Here is a 16,303-nt window from a genome sequence, read left to right on the forward strand (position 1 = left end):
TAAACAGAAATTCAATCTTTTAAAAAGAAGTAAAAATCTTTAAGATATTATATTAACTAATTAAGTTTTTTCAAACTCATTGAATCATTAAAATTAGACAAAATATTTCCGTAACATCTTTCTTTGTAAAGTAAAATTATCAAAAACACGATCGACAAACGGATAAATTTTCGTAACGTTAAAAATTAAAGCTGTACAAATATAAATTACAAACACAGTGAAATGTTACTTTTTAAAAAATACAAATTATTCTAAATATATTCTGTTTACCTTCAAAATATTGATAACCTTAAGAAGACGTGAGTTGTTGCATTTTATAGTCTTTGTCCTTGGTAAGATAATCCATATCCCCTACTCTTTTCTTTTTCCCTCACTCTTTCGTTCCTTTATTCGTTCCTTTTTCCTCTTGTGAGATAAAGTACAAAAATTCTTCAGCAATCTCTCTGAGCGTCTCAATCTTTCCTCTAACGCAGTCAACGCTCGTGAGGAAGAAGTTATTTCAATATCGTTTTCGAATAACAACGTCACTAAAAAAAAAAGCAAAATAATGTTTGAAACGTGCCAGTTCGTAATTTTATGCTCGTTGTTCGTATTTACTGTTGCGAATGAATCGACTTTGGAAAATCCAATAGTGGAAGCACCCGTTGGAAAGATTCGAGGATCTATCTTAACTTCGAGATTAGGCAGAAAAATTTATTCGTTTCGAAGTGTAAGATATGCAGAACCACCAGTCGGTGAAAGAAGATTTCAGGTAAAAAGTCATGTTTTTTTCTGTCGCAATTAAAATTATCATTGACTTTATCAAAATATTATTTCTTTGTACGTTTGAACCCGAATATACGTTTGACAAATTGTAATTATTTATTATAGAAAATTTCCACTATAACTTATAAAATTACTCTGGAAAACAACATTCTACGTCTTTCGTTTATTTTTAAAAATATTTGTGTCAATGTTAAGAATATCCAATATTATAATGAGGTGTTGTTTAAAATAAATGCATGTGCAGGTGTTAACAATAATTTAGTGCTTTTCATTATATATTATTTTACTGTGACAATGATACTTTTACACTTTATCAAACACATATGTATTACAGACATAAAAACAATTAAACAAATGTTTGACCATCGCTGCAACCTTGCCTTATCATTTATTTTTAGGTTGCAACTCCAGCAAAAGATTGGAATGATATATACGATGGTACCCAGGAAGGACCTGCTTGTCCTACTTTAAGTAGGACACCTATATCCGAGGATTGTTTACGATTAAATGTCTACACGACCAAAGTAATTAATAAATTAATTAAACAGATTTGTTTGCGTTACAATTATGAGTTATAATGTTGATTTGTTTTACTTCAGAATCTAATAAAAACAGATTAAAATAATATACTTTATAGATACCATCGCAAAATGCGAAAGGCAAGAATTTCAAAGGTCATCCAGTTCTTGTCTTCTTCCATCCTGGTGCATACTATTCCTTCTCTGGTCAATCTCGATATTTTGGACCACAATATATCTTGGACAAGGACATTGTCTTGGTGACATTAAACTATCGATTGGGAACTTTGGGTAAACATTTATTTTTGAATACGTAATAAAACAGATGACCATTGATATATTTCTTTTTTCGTTAGGTTTCCTTGCCACAGGGGATTCTTATGCACCAGGAAATTTAGGCTTGAAGGATCAAGTTTTAGCACTTCGTTGGGTTCAAAGAAACATTGCAGCATTCGGAGGTGATCCGAACTGTGTTACTATTGGTGGTTATAGTGCTGGAGCTACCAGCGTATTGTTACATATGTTATCACCCATGTCAAAGGGTCTTTTTCACAAAGCAATTGCCATGAGTGGTTCACCTACGAAGTTAAAACCCTACGAAAGAGATCAGATAGGTTTAGCTAAAAGGCAAGCAGAATTGTTGGGTTGCCCGACAGACACAACAGAATCTATGTTCAACTGTTTTAAATCTCAACCAGTCGAACGTCTCAATGAAACAATGTCGAAATTTTTCGTGAGTTTTGTTTCTATTGAAATTATTCTTATATATTCTAATAATGAAAATTTGTTCGAATAAATTCATCCTTAAAAATGATTTATTTAGGAATATGGTGGTGATCCGGTGAATATATGGTTACCGGTTATTGAACCAGAAGTAGATGGGGTTGAAAGATTTTTAACTGGTCAACCTGTTGATTTGATCAGAGAAGGCAAAATCAATGACGTTCCTTTGATCATTGGTACAACTACAGAAGAATTTAGTAGAGTGGTCTTTAGTAAGTGATTGGTAAACTAGCATTTTTTCAACTTTTTTACCACGTGGCTTAAAAATACTTATTTATAAAAATAAAACGCTTTAGTATTTTATTTAATAATTTTGCTAATATTATTGTTGTATTATATTTTCACTATAATAACTACTTAATACTTATAATTAGTATATTACTTTTTTTTTCTTTTCTATTAAAATAAAAACAAAATTTAAAACTCACATTAAATTTCAAGACTTAATAAATACAAAAAATGTTTATAGAAATTGATTTGAATAGATTTTATTGTTGTTTTTAGTTATCGATAAAAGAGTACAAGCAGGAAACACTACGTCATTCCGTAACCTAAACACAAAATGGAATACCATAGCTCCAATTAGTTTTCAATACGAAAGGAATACACCTCGTTCGAATTACATTAGTCAAGAATTGAGAAAATTTTATTTTGGAAATGAACCAATTGGTACACAATCATACGATGGAATAGCTCACGTGAGTAAATAATTAAAATTCATTCGTTCGTTCCATCGATATGAATTTTTTATTGAACTTTTTTGTTTACTTATTAGATTTACTCCGATAGCATTGAAATATTCCCGGTGCATCGTGTCACAAAACTTATGGCTGATAATAGCAAATTTCCAGTCTATGTCTACCAATTTTCATATAGAGGACGTTACAGTTTCGCCATGTGGAATGATACCACACCATACAAAGGTAAAATAATTCCCCCATCCCCCCTAAAAAGAAAAGAAATATTCGTCATCGAAAAAATGTGATTTTTATAAAACTTTGTTAACGTGTAAGAATAATCGATTATATTACAATCAATTACTTTAGAAAAAGTAAAATTTTAGAAATGAAATCATCTGTTTAAATGTTCAAAAATTCTCATAGACGAAAAGCAAATTGCATAATAATCGAAATTATTGGCGGAAGGAAATTCCCATTATTATTATAGTGCTTCAAATTTTATTACACATCAACTTTATCAATTCTTATCATTTTCTTAGGACCCGTTCACCACGATGATCTGCAATACTTATTTTACATGAGTGCACTTTTTCCTTTTTACAACGGATCTGATCCGGAAATTCCAATGATCGAACGTAGCACCGCAATGTGGACAAATTTCATGCAAACTGGTGAGCCAATTCCGGAAAATAACGAATTGTTTAAGAACGTTAAATGGGATAAATTCGAAACGGTTAAGGATAACTATTTAGACATCAATTTAAACCCAACTATGAAGCAAGGTATTTTTCCTGAAAGAATGGCTTTATGGGAAAGATTATTCCCTTTGCCTCCATTGCCTCACTGTATCGACAATCAAAGTAATTAATAGAATTTCGACAATGATAAAAAAGTAATATTTATCATAGAAAAAATCAAACTACATTACGCATACTATAAATAGTTTTTTTTTATTAAGTATTAAGGAAGATAAATATACTCTATTACAATTATTATTTAATATTATTATTATGTGCATCATACCATTTTTTTAAGCGACGTATCTATAGAAATATTGTTAACATATTTATATTATAAGAAAATAATTAATTAATAAATATTAATACTATTTTGAAATAAAGAAAATAAAGAAAAAACTTTAATGCAATTTTAATAATTCACGTGTATCATATTTTGAATAAATGAATAATTGATTCAATGAATCATTCTAACGATCCATATATATTCCTAAATTATTTATTATATTACCTTTTCGAGATAAAGGAGAAAGAAAATAAGACCTCGAGACGTTCACGATAATTACAAGAAGATCCATTATGATGTTATGATGTTTCATATGATTACTTTGCGAGAACTCGTTAAATTATTATTTATCATTGGGGAATAAAAATAATTCACGATAACGATTTATTTAAAAGGCTTAAAGCTTAAATCTTATTATTCTATTTTCTACTTATCTCGACTAATGTTATTTGACGAATTACATCTGTAATACCATGTGATTGTATGCAATCTCCAAAAGAAAAATAAAGTTAATAATACACTGATAAGGATAACGATGAGAAATTATCTACTTAATGTTATTGTTTATTCATTAATATACCAGCAAATAAAGAAACAAAAAATTAGATTCTAAACTAACCAGATGATAAAACGATATTTCCATATTTTTGCCCGTCATCTAGTTCAAAGTTTATACAAAATATAAAATATATGCTAAATTTTATCTGTTTAAGAATGAAAAAAAGTTAGAAAGAGGAAAGATGAATGTGATTTATATAACTACCAGATGGGATTTCCATCGAACGTCATACAAAAATAAAAATAAAATATCTGAGACATTATTGTAATTTGATCTCATCAAATTTTTTTTTATCGTAACGATTAAGCTGTATAAATAATTGTCCCATAAATATAAAAAAAAGAATGCACTCCGTTGAAAAAAATATGTTTCTCCTTTTTTTTTTATAAACGATCTTGGGCATGCGCGTCTTAGCAAAGTAAATCAACCTTGTTCTTGATAAGGTAATTCATATCCCCTACCAGACTTTCGTTGTCCTTCAACAGTTATATGGAAAGTATAAATAGTCTACCAGTGACTACGAATGTTTCAATCTTTCCTCGAGTGTACTCAAGTCAAGCTAACAATAAGAAAGAAATTCCTCGACACGACCGATGTAGCAATATTCAAAAATTAAAACGATTATTAATTAAACAAAAAAACAAGAACGAAGGTATTTTCTATAAAAAAAAGAAATGAAAATGTTTGAAACTTACCGGCTCATCATTTTATGCGGGTTGTTCGTCTTTACGATCGCGAATGAATTGACTTCGGAAAATCCAATAGTCCAGGCACCTATTGGAAAAATTCGTGGATCGATTTTAATGTCGAGATTAGGCAAAAAAATCTATTCGTTTCGAGGTGTGAGGTATGCAGAACCTCCAGTCGGAGAGAATAGATTTAAGGTAAAAATTATTATTTGTTTTTTCTTCTTTAGAAATAATAATGATCATTGATTTAATCGTAAATATCTATATCTGTGCCCATAATGAAATTGTTTCATAGATGACAATTTTTTCATACGATAATATTTTCTACCTTTACGTAAAATACTTTTGTTAATCTTGACTTTAATTGTTATTATAATTCGAGTACATATTTAGCAATTTATTATCCGGAAATATTATATTATAATTAAACGTCTTTCCTTTATTCTTCAAAATTTGACTCATCGCAAATTCTGTCGGAAAACTATTATTAATCATCGTGAGAAATCGATTTATTGTTTTTTCTAAATCAAACGCAATTCGTTATAAGTTGGAATTACTGTGTCAACGATAACCTCACATTATATTAGACACTGACATTCTGTTTCGATTTTAGGTTGCCACTCCAGCAAAAGATTGGAATGATATATACGATGGTACCCAAGAAGGACCTGCCTGCACTACTTTAAGCAAGACACCTATATCCGAGGATTGTTTACTTTTAAATGTTTACACGACCAAGGTAATTCAAAAATTATTTAAATAAACTTATTTTCATAATAATTTGGAATTCTTCTGTAGCCTTAAGATTATCTACAAATATTCATAGATACAAATATTGTTATGTTACAATAGACATATTATTATAATATTATAATGTTGTTTAGAAATTATTCTGAGCTTCTTTTAGCCACTCTAAATCTCTAAAATTCGGTTTACTTGCCTTCCACTTGAACTACTGGGATAGCTTCCTTCGTAGTCTAGTTCTAATTATTGCAAAAATTTTATATAGGAAAATGTGACGGAACGTACATATTATTTGAAAACAAATGAATATACAATTTTTTTTATAGTTACCATCGCAAAATGCAAAAGGCAAGAATTTCAAAGGTCGCCCAGTTTTATTTTTCATCCATCCTGGTGCCTTCTACGTCTTTTCTGGTCAATCACGATTTTTCGGGCCACAATATATCTTGGACAAAGATATTGTCTTGGTGACAATAAACCATCGATTGGGAACTTTGGGTAAACATTTATTTTTGAATACGTAATAAAACAGATGACCATTGATATATTTTTTTTTGTTAGGATTCATTAGTTCAGGAGATTCTCACGCGCCAGGAAATTTGGGTTTGAAGGATCAAGTCGTTGCACTTCGTTGGGTTCAAAGAAACATTGCAGCATTCGGAGGTGATCCGAACTGTGTTACTATTGGTGGTTATAGTATTGGAAGTACCAGTGTATTGCTACACATGTTATCACCGATGTCAAAGGGTCTCTTTCATAGAGCAATCGCGATGAGTGGTTCTGATGTTATCTTAGAACCATACCCAAGAGATCAAAAACATCTAATCAAGAAACAAGCAGAACTGTTGGATTGTCCAACAGACACGATAGAATCTACGTTGACCTGTCTGAAATCAAAACCAGTAGAAAATTTCACCGATACTATGTCGCAATTTTTCGTGAGTCTTGTTCATCCTATAAAAGATAAGCTCGTCAAAATGATTTCACTGATCATAATACGATTTATTTAGGAATATTATGGAGATCCGATTCTGATATGGTCACCGGTAGTTGAACCAAAAGTAGATGGTGTTGAAAGATTTTTATCTGCTCAACCTGCCGACTTGATCAGAGAAGGTAAAATCAACAAAGTTCCTCTTATCATTGGTTTTACCGAAGAGGAATTTGGTGGAGTGGTATATGGTAAGTAATTACTATATTAGCTGTTCCATGAGATTCAATAAATCAATTTGTCATCATATCGTAATCGAAATTATTTACGACTAACGATGAGTCCTGAGACTCTTATAGACCGAAATGATTTTCAATAATTCTTGTGTCATTCGTGTTCTTAGAAATTTTTTACGAATAAATTAATCTTCTCACTTTTGATTGAATAGACAGAAAACATTTGTGCAGTTCGTTAAAAATTTAATTCTGTCCAATATTTAAGTTGCAGTACTGAAGTTTAAATAAATTATTTTATTGACTCTTAATTCTTTAAATTAAATGATTAGAGAATAACACGACGGATTGAATAAATTTAATATAAAATATGTCTTAAACAGACGAGTAAGTTATTCATTAAAATATATTAAAATAAATAAATAAGAATCCCCACAATTCCATTGGTTTAATTTATTTTAGCTATCGATAAAAGAGTACAAGAAGGAAACACTTCGATACTCGATAATCTAAATACAAAATGGAATACCATTGCTCCCCTTAGTTTCATGTATGAAAGGAATACACCTCGTTCGAATTATATTAGTCAACAATTAAAAGAATTCTATTTCGGAAATGAAACAATTGGTACACAATCATACGATGGAATAGCTCACGTGAGTAAATAATTGATGTTTAATCATTCGTTCTATCGACACGAATTCTTTAATAAAACTTTTTCTTATTTAGATCTACGCTGATAGCGTTATCATATTCCCGGTGCATCGTGTAACCAAACTTATGGGTGATAATAACGTACTTCCAGTCTATTACTACCAATTTTCATATAAAGGACGTTTCAGTTTCGCCATGTGGAATGATACCACACCATACAAAGGTAAAATAATTCTCTGACTGAGAGTAACCTCTCAAGTGGAAAGGTTTAAATTTGCTTGAATCATCGAAATTAATAATATTTTTGATCTTTTTAGGTCCTGTACACCAAGATGATTTGCAATACCTATTTTACATGAGTGCGATTTTCCCTTATTTCAATCAATCTGACCCAGAAATAGCAATGGTTGAACTTTATACTACAATGTGGACTAATTTCATACAAACCGGTGAACCCATTCCAACGAATAACGAGAAATTCAAAAATATCAAGTGGGAGAGATTTGAAACACCGAAGGATAATTACTTAGACATCACTCTAAATCCTGTTATGAAACAAGGTGTATTTCCTGAAAGAATGGCTGTATGGGAAAGATTATTCCCATTACCACCACTGCCTTGTCCTGTTAAATATCAAAATAATCAATAAAATTTTGACAGTTATAACTAAGATAAAAAGTAATCTTTATTATATACTTAAATGGTCATATCATAACTCATGTTTCTGTAATTTATCTACAGAAGTATAATAAACTAAACAATAGAAATAACGCTAATACAATTCATTGACAAAAAATTTCCTATTATTGCACCAATGTTTGAAATCACCTATTAAACGTGTTGTTATATTTTAAAATTTGTATAGAGGTTGTTTTGTACAAATTAAAAGTAAAAAAAAAATAGAATAAAATTTGTTGCCGCAAGGTCTTATTGTCGAGAACAAAATATGTTTGGAAAATTGACCAAGTACTCATGAAATATGAGTACTTGACAATAAATATGTCAAGTTAATGTGAATACGAATTTGAATTTGTTTTTGACATCAGACCGGACATACGTAAATCTTTCACTTTCATTGCACCTTCCAAATAAGCGATCTGATCAAGGTACATATTAAATTATCTTTCTCACGTAATTCTTGTTTTAATTGAATACAAATTTGACGTGGTACATATTCGTCTTCCTAATCAAAAGTGAGGTCAATGATCAACATATTCATGTGGAATATTATATAAAATATAAGATATAAAAGTGAAAGGAAAGTGACAACATTTAGTAATCACTGAAACGTAGCTGCATAAAGGTCGAGTTAAATAAAGTTGAAGTTAAATCTTATAAAACGTCGATTAGATAATTTTTTATATAATCTGTCCACAATTCAAATATACGTGATATCGACAGCAGGAAAATTTGACGCAAGTTTTTCACTCTTACAATCAGAGTTTAATATAAATGTGTTACAAGTTAATGTGAATACGAATTTGAATTTATTTTTGACATCAGACCAGATATACGTAAATCTTTCAATTTCATTGCACCTTCCAAATAAGCGATCTGATGATTCAAGGTACATATTAAATTATCTTTCTCGCGTAATTCTTGTCTTAATTGAATACAAATTTGACGTGGTACGTGTTCGTCTTCCTGATCTACTTCAACTTTTTTATCTTCGTTTACGTTTTTCTTTATTCCTTTGAGAAAATTAAACGTTGTCAAAGTATCTTTGGTAATATCGTTTAAATAAAAATAAATAATATAATGTAAAAGGGGGGAAAAATGAATTATTTATATTTAAATACGTACGATAATTCATAAAGTAATTCCAGAAGCAAAACCAACTGAGCAACCATATTGCAGCATAAATTATTGCATTTCTTACACAACTTATGGTTAAACGAGAAGGAGCAACAAATTCTTGAATATTTGTATTCTCGGATGTCAACGTTTCAGTGCAATTATCATGATTCATATTTACCGGCTGTTTGACATCATCTCTGTTACCTGTCAAAATATTATTAATCGGTATTATTATCATCACAAAAAAAAAACCGATAAATCGATTTATATATTTTACCTTGTTCATAATTTGGGGTTGCACTTAATGGCAATACATCTGATTGATCAATTTTATCGACTTTACTTCTTATCTCAAAAAGTAGTTTCTCGATCGATTCTTGATGACCATTAACAAGCTGACTTACAATGTCTTTGTTTAATTTAATGTCTATCTTTGTTAATACCTTACGATTTAACGTATTCCAATTTTCTTTTTTCAAAAAATAATTATTCGCTGATATATAATTATGAAGATCTACGTAACGAGGATAATACACCTTGAGAATTTCAGCTAACAATACTAATCAACAAACGTAAATATAATTTATTAATTTATTTAATATCTTATATTATGTTTATGTATTATAAATATATATCTAATATGTGTACCGCCATCCGAAAAATCTCGATATAGCGAGAAAGGTGATAAATTTTTCTTAGGTTTCGAGAAAGGTATACTTTCGATCCAAGCACATAATTCTTTCGAATGATCGCTTTGATCATTTCCATTTTCATCATTCATATGACCTTTTACGTCGTTCATTTTTATATTTTTCAGAACCGTCTATTCACTATTAATGAAGTTAACCTTCAATTATAAATCTTGAACAATTAACTTTGTAAGATATATCGTATAGGATTAACGCACATCTTCGTGTTCTTCATAATCTCTCCGATTAATTTTGTCTCATTTCGAATTAATCATTAACAGACAATTGTCATGTCTTAATATATTTTAACATCATCAACCAAAATGAAATCTGTATCATTTACGAAATTTCTCTAATATCAAATCATTCTTTTGTTTGAATAAATGAATTTAATCGAAATCACAGCTTATCGATATAATATTTAATTTCAAATTTCACAATTAACACAAGTATATATTTTTCTCTCTCTCTTGAATAGAACGTTCAAATAAAACGAACTTATAGTTCATTCATAGATTTATGTATAGCATCTTTATTGTTACTCTGCCTTAGAAGTTTGAGAAACCTTGAAGATACTTTTTCCTTACATTCTATATTCTTAGAATAAATACAATTTTTCTAAACCTTTAACCGGCCACACCTGTTTATTTTAAGGCTAAAACTAATTAATATAAATCGACAAAAACAAATCTTTTCGCAAAGTCATTGAAAAATATTCCGGCATATGAAATCTTGTTATATTTGCATAACAGTAGTGTATCGTTTACATACATATACATTAGATTATTTTATATAATATATATATAGGATACATTGTACTGAGTAAAATATTAGGAGTACAAATAAGTTTCCGCAGTTTTTTGTCAAAAAATAATATTTATTGTGAAAGAACGGTAGTTTAAATTTAATCGAAGTATTGTCCATCATTAGCAACTACTTTTCCCCATCTTTCAGGCAGCGTTCGGATTCCATGTCTGATGAACTCCTTATCTTTTGAGATTATATGATGTGAACCGCTGCTCCAACAGAGCATGTACCTTTGACCGGAACAGATAATAGTCATATAAAAGGAGTAGTATAGAGGGCGTAGTATAGAGGGTCTAGTAGTATAGAGAGCGTAGTATAGAGAGTCTGGAGTAGTATAGAGGGCGTTTTTCCTTCCCAGTATGAGTTTTTTTTCCATGAATATTCGGCTTTGCTGTGGATGTTGACGCGTGGCCAGATAGTCCCAATGATTTTCTTCTTTTTGGATTATCATAATGTATCCACTTTTTATCACCAATGACGATTCGATGTAAAAAACATCTTTTTGTATGCCTAGCTAGCAGCATTTCACTCATGCATAATCTGCGTTTATCATCTCTCGGTTTTAATTCGTATGGAACCCAATTACCTTGTTTATGAATCATTCCTAACGATTTTAAACGATTTGAGACTGCTTGCTGAATGACTTCTAAAGTAAATGCAAGTTCCTTTTGTATTTCAGACGAATCTTCCTCCAATAATTCCACCAATTCTGCATCCTCGTAAATTTTTGGCCTTCCAAAAACTTTTTACGATTTTAAAATTCGTATTGGTAAATTACGATACAATTGCAGTGATCTATTTGACTTGAATTTTATTATCGGCGTTGACAAAAGTAATAAGAAAATGAAAGATAAAACGGTAATAATTACTGGTTGCACGGGTGGCTTGGGCAAGGAAACGGCTAAGCTTTTAGCTAAAAAAGGAGCCAAAGTGATTATGGCATGCAGAAATGTCGATGCAGCAAATATCATTAAAGGTTACCTTCCGATTATTTTTATTATTTAATCAAATAGCTAAAACATTCGATAAATGAATAAAAATAACTTTATTAAGCAAGTCAATTCTGTCAATTGCAGAAGAAATAGTGAAAGAGACAGAAAATTCTAAGGTCATCGTACGTAAACTAGATCTTGCTTCTCTGCAATCGATAAGAAATTTTGCTGAGTTGATAAACAAAGAAGAAAGTAGATTAGATGTTCTCATTCACAACGCAGCTATAGTTCAGTTCTTAAGAAATAAAATCACTGAAGATGATTTAGAAGTAACTATGGCTACCAATCATTATGGACCATTTCTTCTAACTCACCTCTTAATAGGTAATAAGAACATATACAAGGTAAAATGAACAAAACTGAATTAGAACATATCTGACAATTTTTGTAAACATATTAAAAAGTAAGATAGCGAAATCCGTCTAGCTAAAATTGAATTAAATGAACGCATATTTGACATTTTTTAAGAAATATAACATGATAAAAATGTTTTATAAAATAACGTTAACCTTATTGAAACACTGATGCACTGACTCATATGTTATGGATTAATTAACGTTAAGTATTATTTCAGATCTGTTAAAACAATCAAAACCAAGTCGAATAGTCATACTTTCATCGATAACATATAAGTTTGGCTTTCTAAACTTAAACAATCCTAATCCAACAAATTCGTTTCTTCCTGTTAGACATTATTTTACCTCGAAATATGGAAACCTAATGTTTACATTAGAATTGGCACGTCGTTTAGAAGGTACTGGCGTTGTTGCGAATTGTCTGCACCCTGGTATCATAGATACTGGAATTTGGAGAAAGACGACAAATTTGGTGTATTGGATTACTAAATTTATGATAATAATGCCACTGGGAATAACACTCGAGGAAGGAGCTGAACGAGTTATCTATCTTGCTGAATCCGAAGAGATCAGTGGAGTATCTGGAAAATATTTTGTTAAAAATTTTAGCCATTTTGAGGTATGTTATTGTTATTAACTAATCGTTAAATTTATAGTTTCAAAGCTTAGATCTCATTTTTCAATAAGAAAAGAAATACAAAATAAAAATATATTGTACCATTGATTAAAGATTTAAATTATAAAATTATAAATATATTTCTTAAGTAATCTCGAACAAAATTAACGATAGAGGTGTTTCTTTTCTTAAGCAATTTGATCGTAATTGTTTTAATATATTAATGGATTTTTTCTCTTCTATAAATTTTTTATATTTTTTTTCTTTTTGTAGAATACTAACTTAACGAGTATAATCCAGAATCCTGCACTGAGCAAGACATTTTGGGAGATCAGTGAAAGACTAGTTAAGTTACAGCCAACCGATCCTAAAATATAAAAAATATTTGTTAATAACTAAGCGTGTTTATAAAATTAAAAACAACTTACACACCTTGCTAATAATTATTAAAAAATATAAAAACCATAAGTAAATCCCATTTACTGTGTCTTATTGTCAAAAATTATTTTTTTAAATTGTAAAAATTTATAAACATATTAATAAATACATAATAAGTAAATAAATGTTATTAATTACTGTTATATTTCATAAAAATGTACAAAAAGTAGGATGAATGAAAGTAGTACAAATTAAAAAAACAAACAAAAAACTTGCAGAAATAGTAAAGTAGAATGCTTCGAAACCGGTTTGACTTACATTGCATTTTCATAGAACCTTCCTCAGTCAGTACATCTCTTAACTGTACGTCAGAGTGCATTTAACGGGAATTTCAACAAGTAAGTATTAAACAAATTCTCTTTTAATTATTCCTATAATTTAAATAACATAACTTTGACTAAAAGTAATAAAATGATTATAGTGAATACAAAATCTATAACATTTTCAACATTGGAAGGCGATTCTGCTGATAAACTGGATGAAATATATAGAGTAAAACCAAGCTTTCTCAAAGTGGAACCAGGATCCTATTTATTACCACCTAATTATGTGTTTTTTGCTAAAAAAATAAGAGATATGAAAATATATGAAGATGACGTATGGATAGTTTCTCATCCACGAACTGGTGAGCTTAATTAAACTATTTCGGAGACAAATAATAAATGATAAAATTCTTTTAAAATAATATTAATTAATATTTTAATTACACAGGCAGCCATTGGGTACAAGAAATGGTATGGTGTATCGGAAATAATTTCAATTATGAAGCCTCAAAAACTCTTCTGATGATTCGTAATCCATTACTCGAGTAAGGATTTTAATAAAATGTTAATAATTTAATTACAAAAAGATTTATTAAATTATATGTTTTAGAGGATCCGCTCTTGTGGTAACAGGAAATTTTGTAGATTGGTTTTCGAAGTTAGGTGACTCAGTAGAAAATGTTATAAATGCTTCGCGACCTCGTTACATTAAAACACATTTACCATGGGATTTATTACCTACAGATATTCATTTAAAAAAGCCCAAAGTATGTACATACACTTAATTATTTTTGTGAACTAAAATAATGCTTATACAAATTTATTATCTTTCAGATTATATACATTACCAGAAATCCTAAAGATACTTGCGTGAGCTTTTATCACTATTGTAAAGTTTTTCATAATATAAAAGGCAGCTTCGAAGATTTTGCGGAATTATTTATGAACGAGAATGGTATTAATTTTGCATTAAAGTTATAAATATTATTGAACATATATATGTATATAGACATTGATAATAATTTTGTTGATAATTTGTGTTTAAGCTCCAATGGGGCCATTTTGGAATCACGTACTTCCTTTTTGGAATGCTAGAAAACAAGATAATATTTTGTTTTTAAGATATGAAGATTTGAAAAAGGTTTTTATATGAAAATACTTGTAAGATTGTTTTATGTGCTTCTAACTATAATTGCATTTTTTTAGGATCAAGTTGAAATAATTAAAAAAACAGCAAAATTTCTTGACAAAACGGTAACAAATGAACAGATTATTGAGCTTAGCGAACATTTGAAATTTTCTAAAATGGCAGCAAATCCTGCTGTAAATTTAGAACAATTATTAAAACAAAAAGGTGCTGATGAAAATGATCCTAATGCAAAATTTATAAGGAAAGGCGAAGTTGGTGACTGGAAAAATTATATGTCAGAAGATTTGAGTATAAAATTCGATAATTGGATGGAGAAACATTTAGAAGGTACTGACTTAAAATTAGAGACAGAAATTTCAACGTGCGAATAGCGATGAGAATTTTGATATCATGAACATAATATATAATAGAAAATAAGAGAGAGAAAAGTCTATATATTATATACCATAATTAATTAATTAATTGCATATATATGTGCAACAAATTAAGATTTCTTTTTATATATTAATTCTCACAGCTAAATAATATATTAAACAAACGCAGCTAATTATCTCAATAATGCTTTATATTCAATTTTTATATCTAAATAAACAATATATTACATTTAATATTTTTTATTAAAAATATCAATATTACTTATTAACTGACCTAATATTAAGAATAAATTACTACACCATAACCAATCCCGATTGCTTGGATTTCACCATGTGATAATTGTTGCAAATGAAGACCTACTTTTGAATATAAAATATATAAAAATTTTAACAGAAAACAATTTCAAGAACGTTGATCAATTATGTAGACTACTATGCAATTAAGAACTGCAACATAATGAAGGATACTATAATAATATAATAATATATATTGTTATACATACTATATATTATACTATAATAATATAATGCATAATATATACAATATCTAATTAGAAAACGTGTAATTAACTACATATAACCCAGATAATTGTCTTTAGAATAAAATACAATGCAGATTCATAGAGTGCATTTATAGAAAAACAGATTTACTATATATATTACGTATATATGTTCGCTTCCTTTCTTTGTGTGTCATTGAAATGTAAACTTAGCAATTAGCATGTTCTCCTGTTCCCTCATCGTCTCTGGTCGATCGACAAAAATGTTTTAGAACGACGACAGAGAAGAGAAATAATAACTGTTTTCATTCTAGATCTTTCGTTGCGTGTGAAGGAACGTATAGAATCTTCAGCCATCTATCTAATTTATGCTATCCTAATAATAACTTCGAAGACTTTCTCTGCATCTCTTGCACTCATTGAAAACTCATTTCATTCGATAAAGGCAATGATCGATAAGTACTTCTTAACTGGCTTGAAATTTTTCTCTAACTTCATTCTAATCTTTTTTTATTTTATCTTTAACTCTCAGTTATTTAGGTAAAAAAATTAAAAATATATGGTTAATGAAACATTAGATGAATTAAGAAAAAAATTCTTGAAATATTATTTCGATTAATCTAACTAATTGTAAGTAAGGATTAAAAGAAAATGTTTGTTTCTGTTAATCCATTATATCTTTCAGTGTTTCTATTTTTGAATTAGTAAAGTGAGAAAGAGAAAGATAGTGAGTGAAGGAAAG

The 16,303-nt window shown here is 29.2% G+C and overlaps 5 protein-coding genes across 7 annotated transcripts; 4 read left to right on the forward strand and 1 right to left on the reverse strand.

Annotated features, from left to right (window-relative positions):
• The first annotated feature begins 7 nt into the window (after positions 1 to 7).
• LOC122520777 (esterase E4-like) lies at positions 8 to 3,738 on the forward strand. Its single transcript, XM_043641033.1, has 8 exons — positions 8 to 751; positions 1,164 to 1,289; positions 1,403 to 1,574; positions 1,640 to 2,016; positions 2,107 to 2,278; positions 2,571 to 2,764; positions 2,842 to 2,989; positions 3,286 to 3,738. The coding sequence occupies exons 1-8, from the start codon at positions 548 to 550 to the stop codon at positions 3,612 to 3,614; spliced, it is 1,722 nt and encodes a 573-aa protein (XP_043496968.1). The 5' UTR covers positions 8 to 547; the 3' UTR covers positions 3,615 to 3,738.
• Positions 3,739 to 4,821: 1,083 nt separating this feature from the next.
• On the forward strand, positions 4,822 to 8,349 carry LOC122520778 (esterase E4-like). Its single transcript, XM_043641034.1, has 8 exons — positions 4,822 to 5,212; positions 5,631 to 5,756; positions 6,088 to 6,259; positions 6,323 to 6,699; positions 6,772 to 6,943; positions 7,388 to 7,581; positions 7,655 to 7,802; positions 7,897 to 8,349. The coding sequence occupies exons 1-8, from the start codon at positions 5,003 to 5,005 to the stop codon at positions 8,226 to 8,228; spliced, it is 1,731 nt and encodes a 576-aa protein (XP_043496969.1). The 5' UTR covers positions 4,822 to 5,002; the 3' UTR covers positions 8,229 to 8,349.
• Positions 8,350 to 9,043: 694 nt separating this feature from the next.
• LOC122520885 lies at positions 9,044 to 10,178 on the reverse strand. Its single transcript, XM_043641203.1, has 4 exons — positions 10,094 to 10,178; positions 9,654 to 9,845; positions 9,383 to 9,580; positions 9,044 to 9,270 (listed from the first exon to the last, which is right to left on the reverse strand). Exons 1-4 carry the CDS (start codon positions 10,176 to 10,178, stop codon positions 9,044 to 9,046), a joined length of 702 nt encoding a protein of 233 aa, XP_043497138.1.
• A 1,008-nt stretch (positions 10,179 to 11,186) lies between these two features.
• On the forward strand, positions 11,187 to 13,373 carry LOC122520780 (retinol dehydrogenase 14). Of its 3 annotated transcripts, none has more exons than XM_043641039.1 (5): positions 11,187 to 11,523; positions 11,664 to 11,848; positions 11,949 to 12,188; positions 12,439 to 12,839; positions 13,110 to 13,373. In XM_043641039.1, the coding sequence occupies exons 2-5, from the start codon at positions 11,716 to 11,718 to the stop codon at positions 13,212 to 13,214; spliced, it is 879 nt and encodes a 292-aa protein (XP_043496974.1). In that variant the 5' UTR covers positions 11,187 to 11,523; positions 11,664 to 11,715; the 3' UTR covers positions 13,215 to 13,373. The 3 variants fall into 3 exon arrangements, with proteins under 3 accessions (XP_043496974.1, XP_043496973.1, XP_043496972.1); XM_043641038.1 differs by having other exon boundaries at positions 11,187 to 11,359; positions 11,552 to 11,848; XM_043641037.1 differs by having other exon boundaries at positions 11,187 to 11,359.
• A 104-nt stretch (positions 13,374 to 13,477) lies between these two features.
• LOC122520782 (luciferin sulfotransferase-like) lies at positions 13,478 to 15,105 on the forward strand. Its single transcript, XM_043641040.1, has 7 exons — positions 13,478 to 13,612; positions 13,696 to 13,899; positions 13,986 to 14,082; positions 14,148 to 14,304; positions 14,372 to 14,492; positions 14,584 to 14,678; positions 14,744 to 15,105. Coding segments are annotated over exons 1-7 (990 nt in total). The 5' UTR covers positions 13,478 to 13,611; the 3' UTR covers positions 15,059 to 15,105.
• The last annotated feature ends 1,198 nt before the right edge of the window (positions 15,106 to 16,303 follow it).

Source organism: Polistes fuscatus, unplaced genomic scaffold, assembly GCF_010416935.1.
Source record: "Polistes fuscatus isolate 324 unplaced genomic scaffold, CU_Pfus_HIC Scaffold4, whole genome shotgun sequence".
Taxonomy (NCBI): Eukaryota; Metazoa; Arthropoda; class Insecta; order Hymenoptera; family Vespidae; genus Polistes; species Polistes fuscatus.

What these genes read in the sequence shown, in the direction of transcription:
- LOC122520777 (XM_043641033.1), top strand. Translation starts at nt 548, where the DNA reads ATGTTTGAAACGTGCCAGTTCGTAATTTTATGCTCGTTGTTCGTATTT. An exon ending in ATTTAGTAGAGTGGTCTTTA is followed by an intron (nt 2,279 to 2,570) that starts GTAAGTGATTGG and finishes TGTTGTTTTTAG; the next exon opens with TTATCGATAAAAGAGTACAA. An exon ending in TGATACCACACCATACAAAG is followed by an intron (nt 2,990 to 3,285) that starts GTAAAATAATTC and finishes TCATTTTCTTAG; the next exon opens with GACCCGTTCACCACGATGAT.
- LOC122520778 (XM_043641034.1), top strand. Translation starts at nt 5,003, where the DNA reads ATGAAAATGTTTGAAACTTACCGGCTCATCATTTTATGCGGGTTGTTC. An exon ending in ATTTGGTGGAGTGGTATATG is followed by an intron (nt 6,944 to 7,387) that starts GTAAGTAATTAC and finishes AATTTATTTTAG; the next exon opens with CTATCGATAAAAGAGTACAA. An exon ending in CATACGATGGAATAGCTCAC is followed by an intron (nt 7,582 to 7,654) that starts GTGAGTAAATAA and finishes TTTCTTATTTAG; the next exon opens with ATCTACGCTGATAGCGTTAT.
- LOC122520885 (XM_043641203.1), bottom strand. Translation starts at nt 10,178, where the DNA reads ATGAACGACGTAAAAGGTCATATGAATGATGAAAATGGAAATGATCAA. An exon ending in AACCCCAAATTATGAACAAG is followed by an intron (nt 9,581 to 9,653) that starts GTAAAATATATA and finishes ATATTTTGACAG; the next exon opens with GTAACAGAGATGATGTCAAA. An exon ending in GAATTACTTTATGAATTATC is followed by an intron (nt 9,271 to 9,382) that starts GTACGTATTTAA and finishes ATTTTCTCAAAG; the next exon opens with GAATAAAGAAAAACGTAAAC.
- LOC122520780 (XM_043641037.1), top strand. Translation starts at nt 11,325, where the DNA reads ATGTATCCACTTTTTATCACCAATGACGATTCGAT. An exon ending in ATCACCAATGACGATTCGAT is followed by an intron (nt 11,360 to 11,663) that starts GTAAAAAACATC and finishes ATACAATTGCAG; the next exon opens with TGATCTATTTGACTTGAATT. An exon ending in AAAATTTTAGCCATTTTGAG is followed by an intron (nt 12,840 to 13,109) that starts GTATGTTATTGT and finishes TTCTTTTTGTAG; the next exon opens with AATACTAACTTAACGAGTAT.
- LOC122520782 (XM_043641040.1), top strand. An exon ending in TTCATTTAAAAAAGCCCAAA is followed by an intron (nt 14,305 to 14,371) that starts GTATGTACATAC and finishes ATTATCTTTCAG; the next exon opens with ATTATATACATTACCAGAAA. An exon ending in GATATGAAGATTTGAAAAAG is followed by an intron (nt 14,679 to 14,743) that starts GTTTTTATATGA and finishes GCATTTTTTTAG; the next exon opens with GATCAAGTTGAAATAATTAA.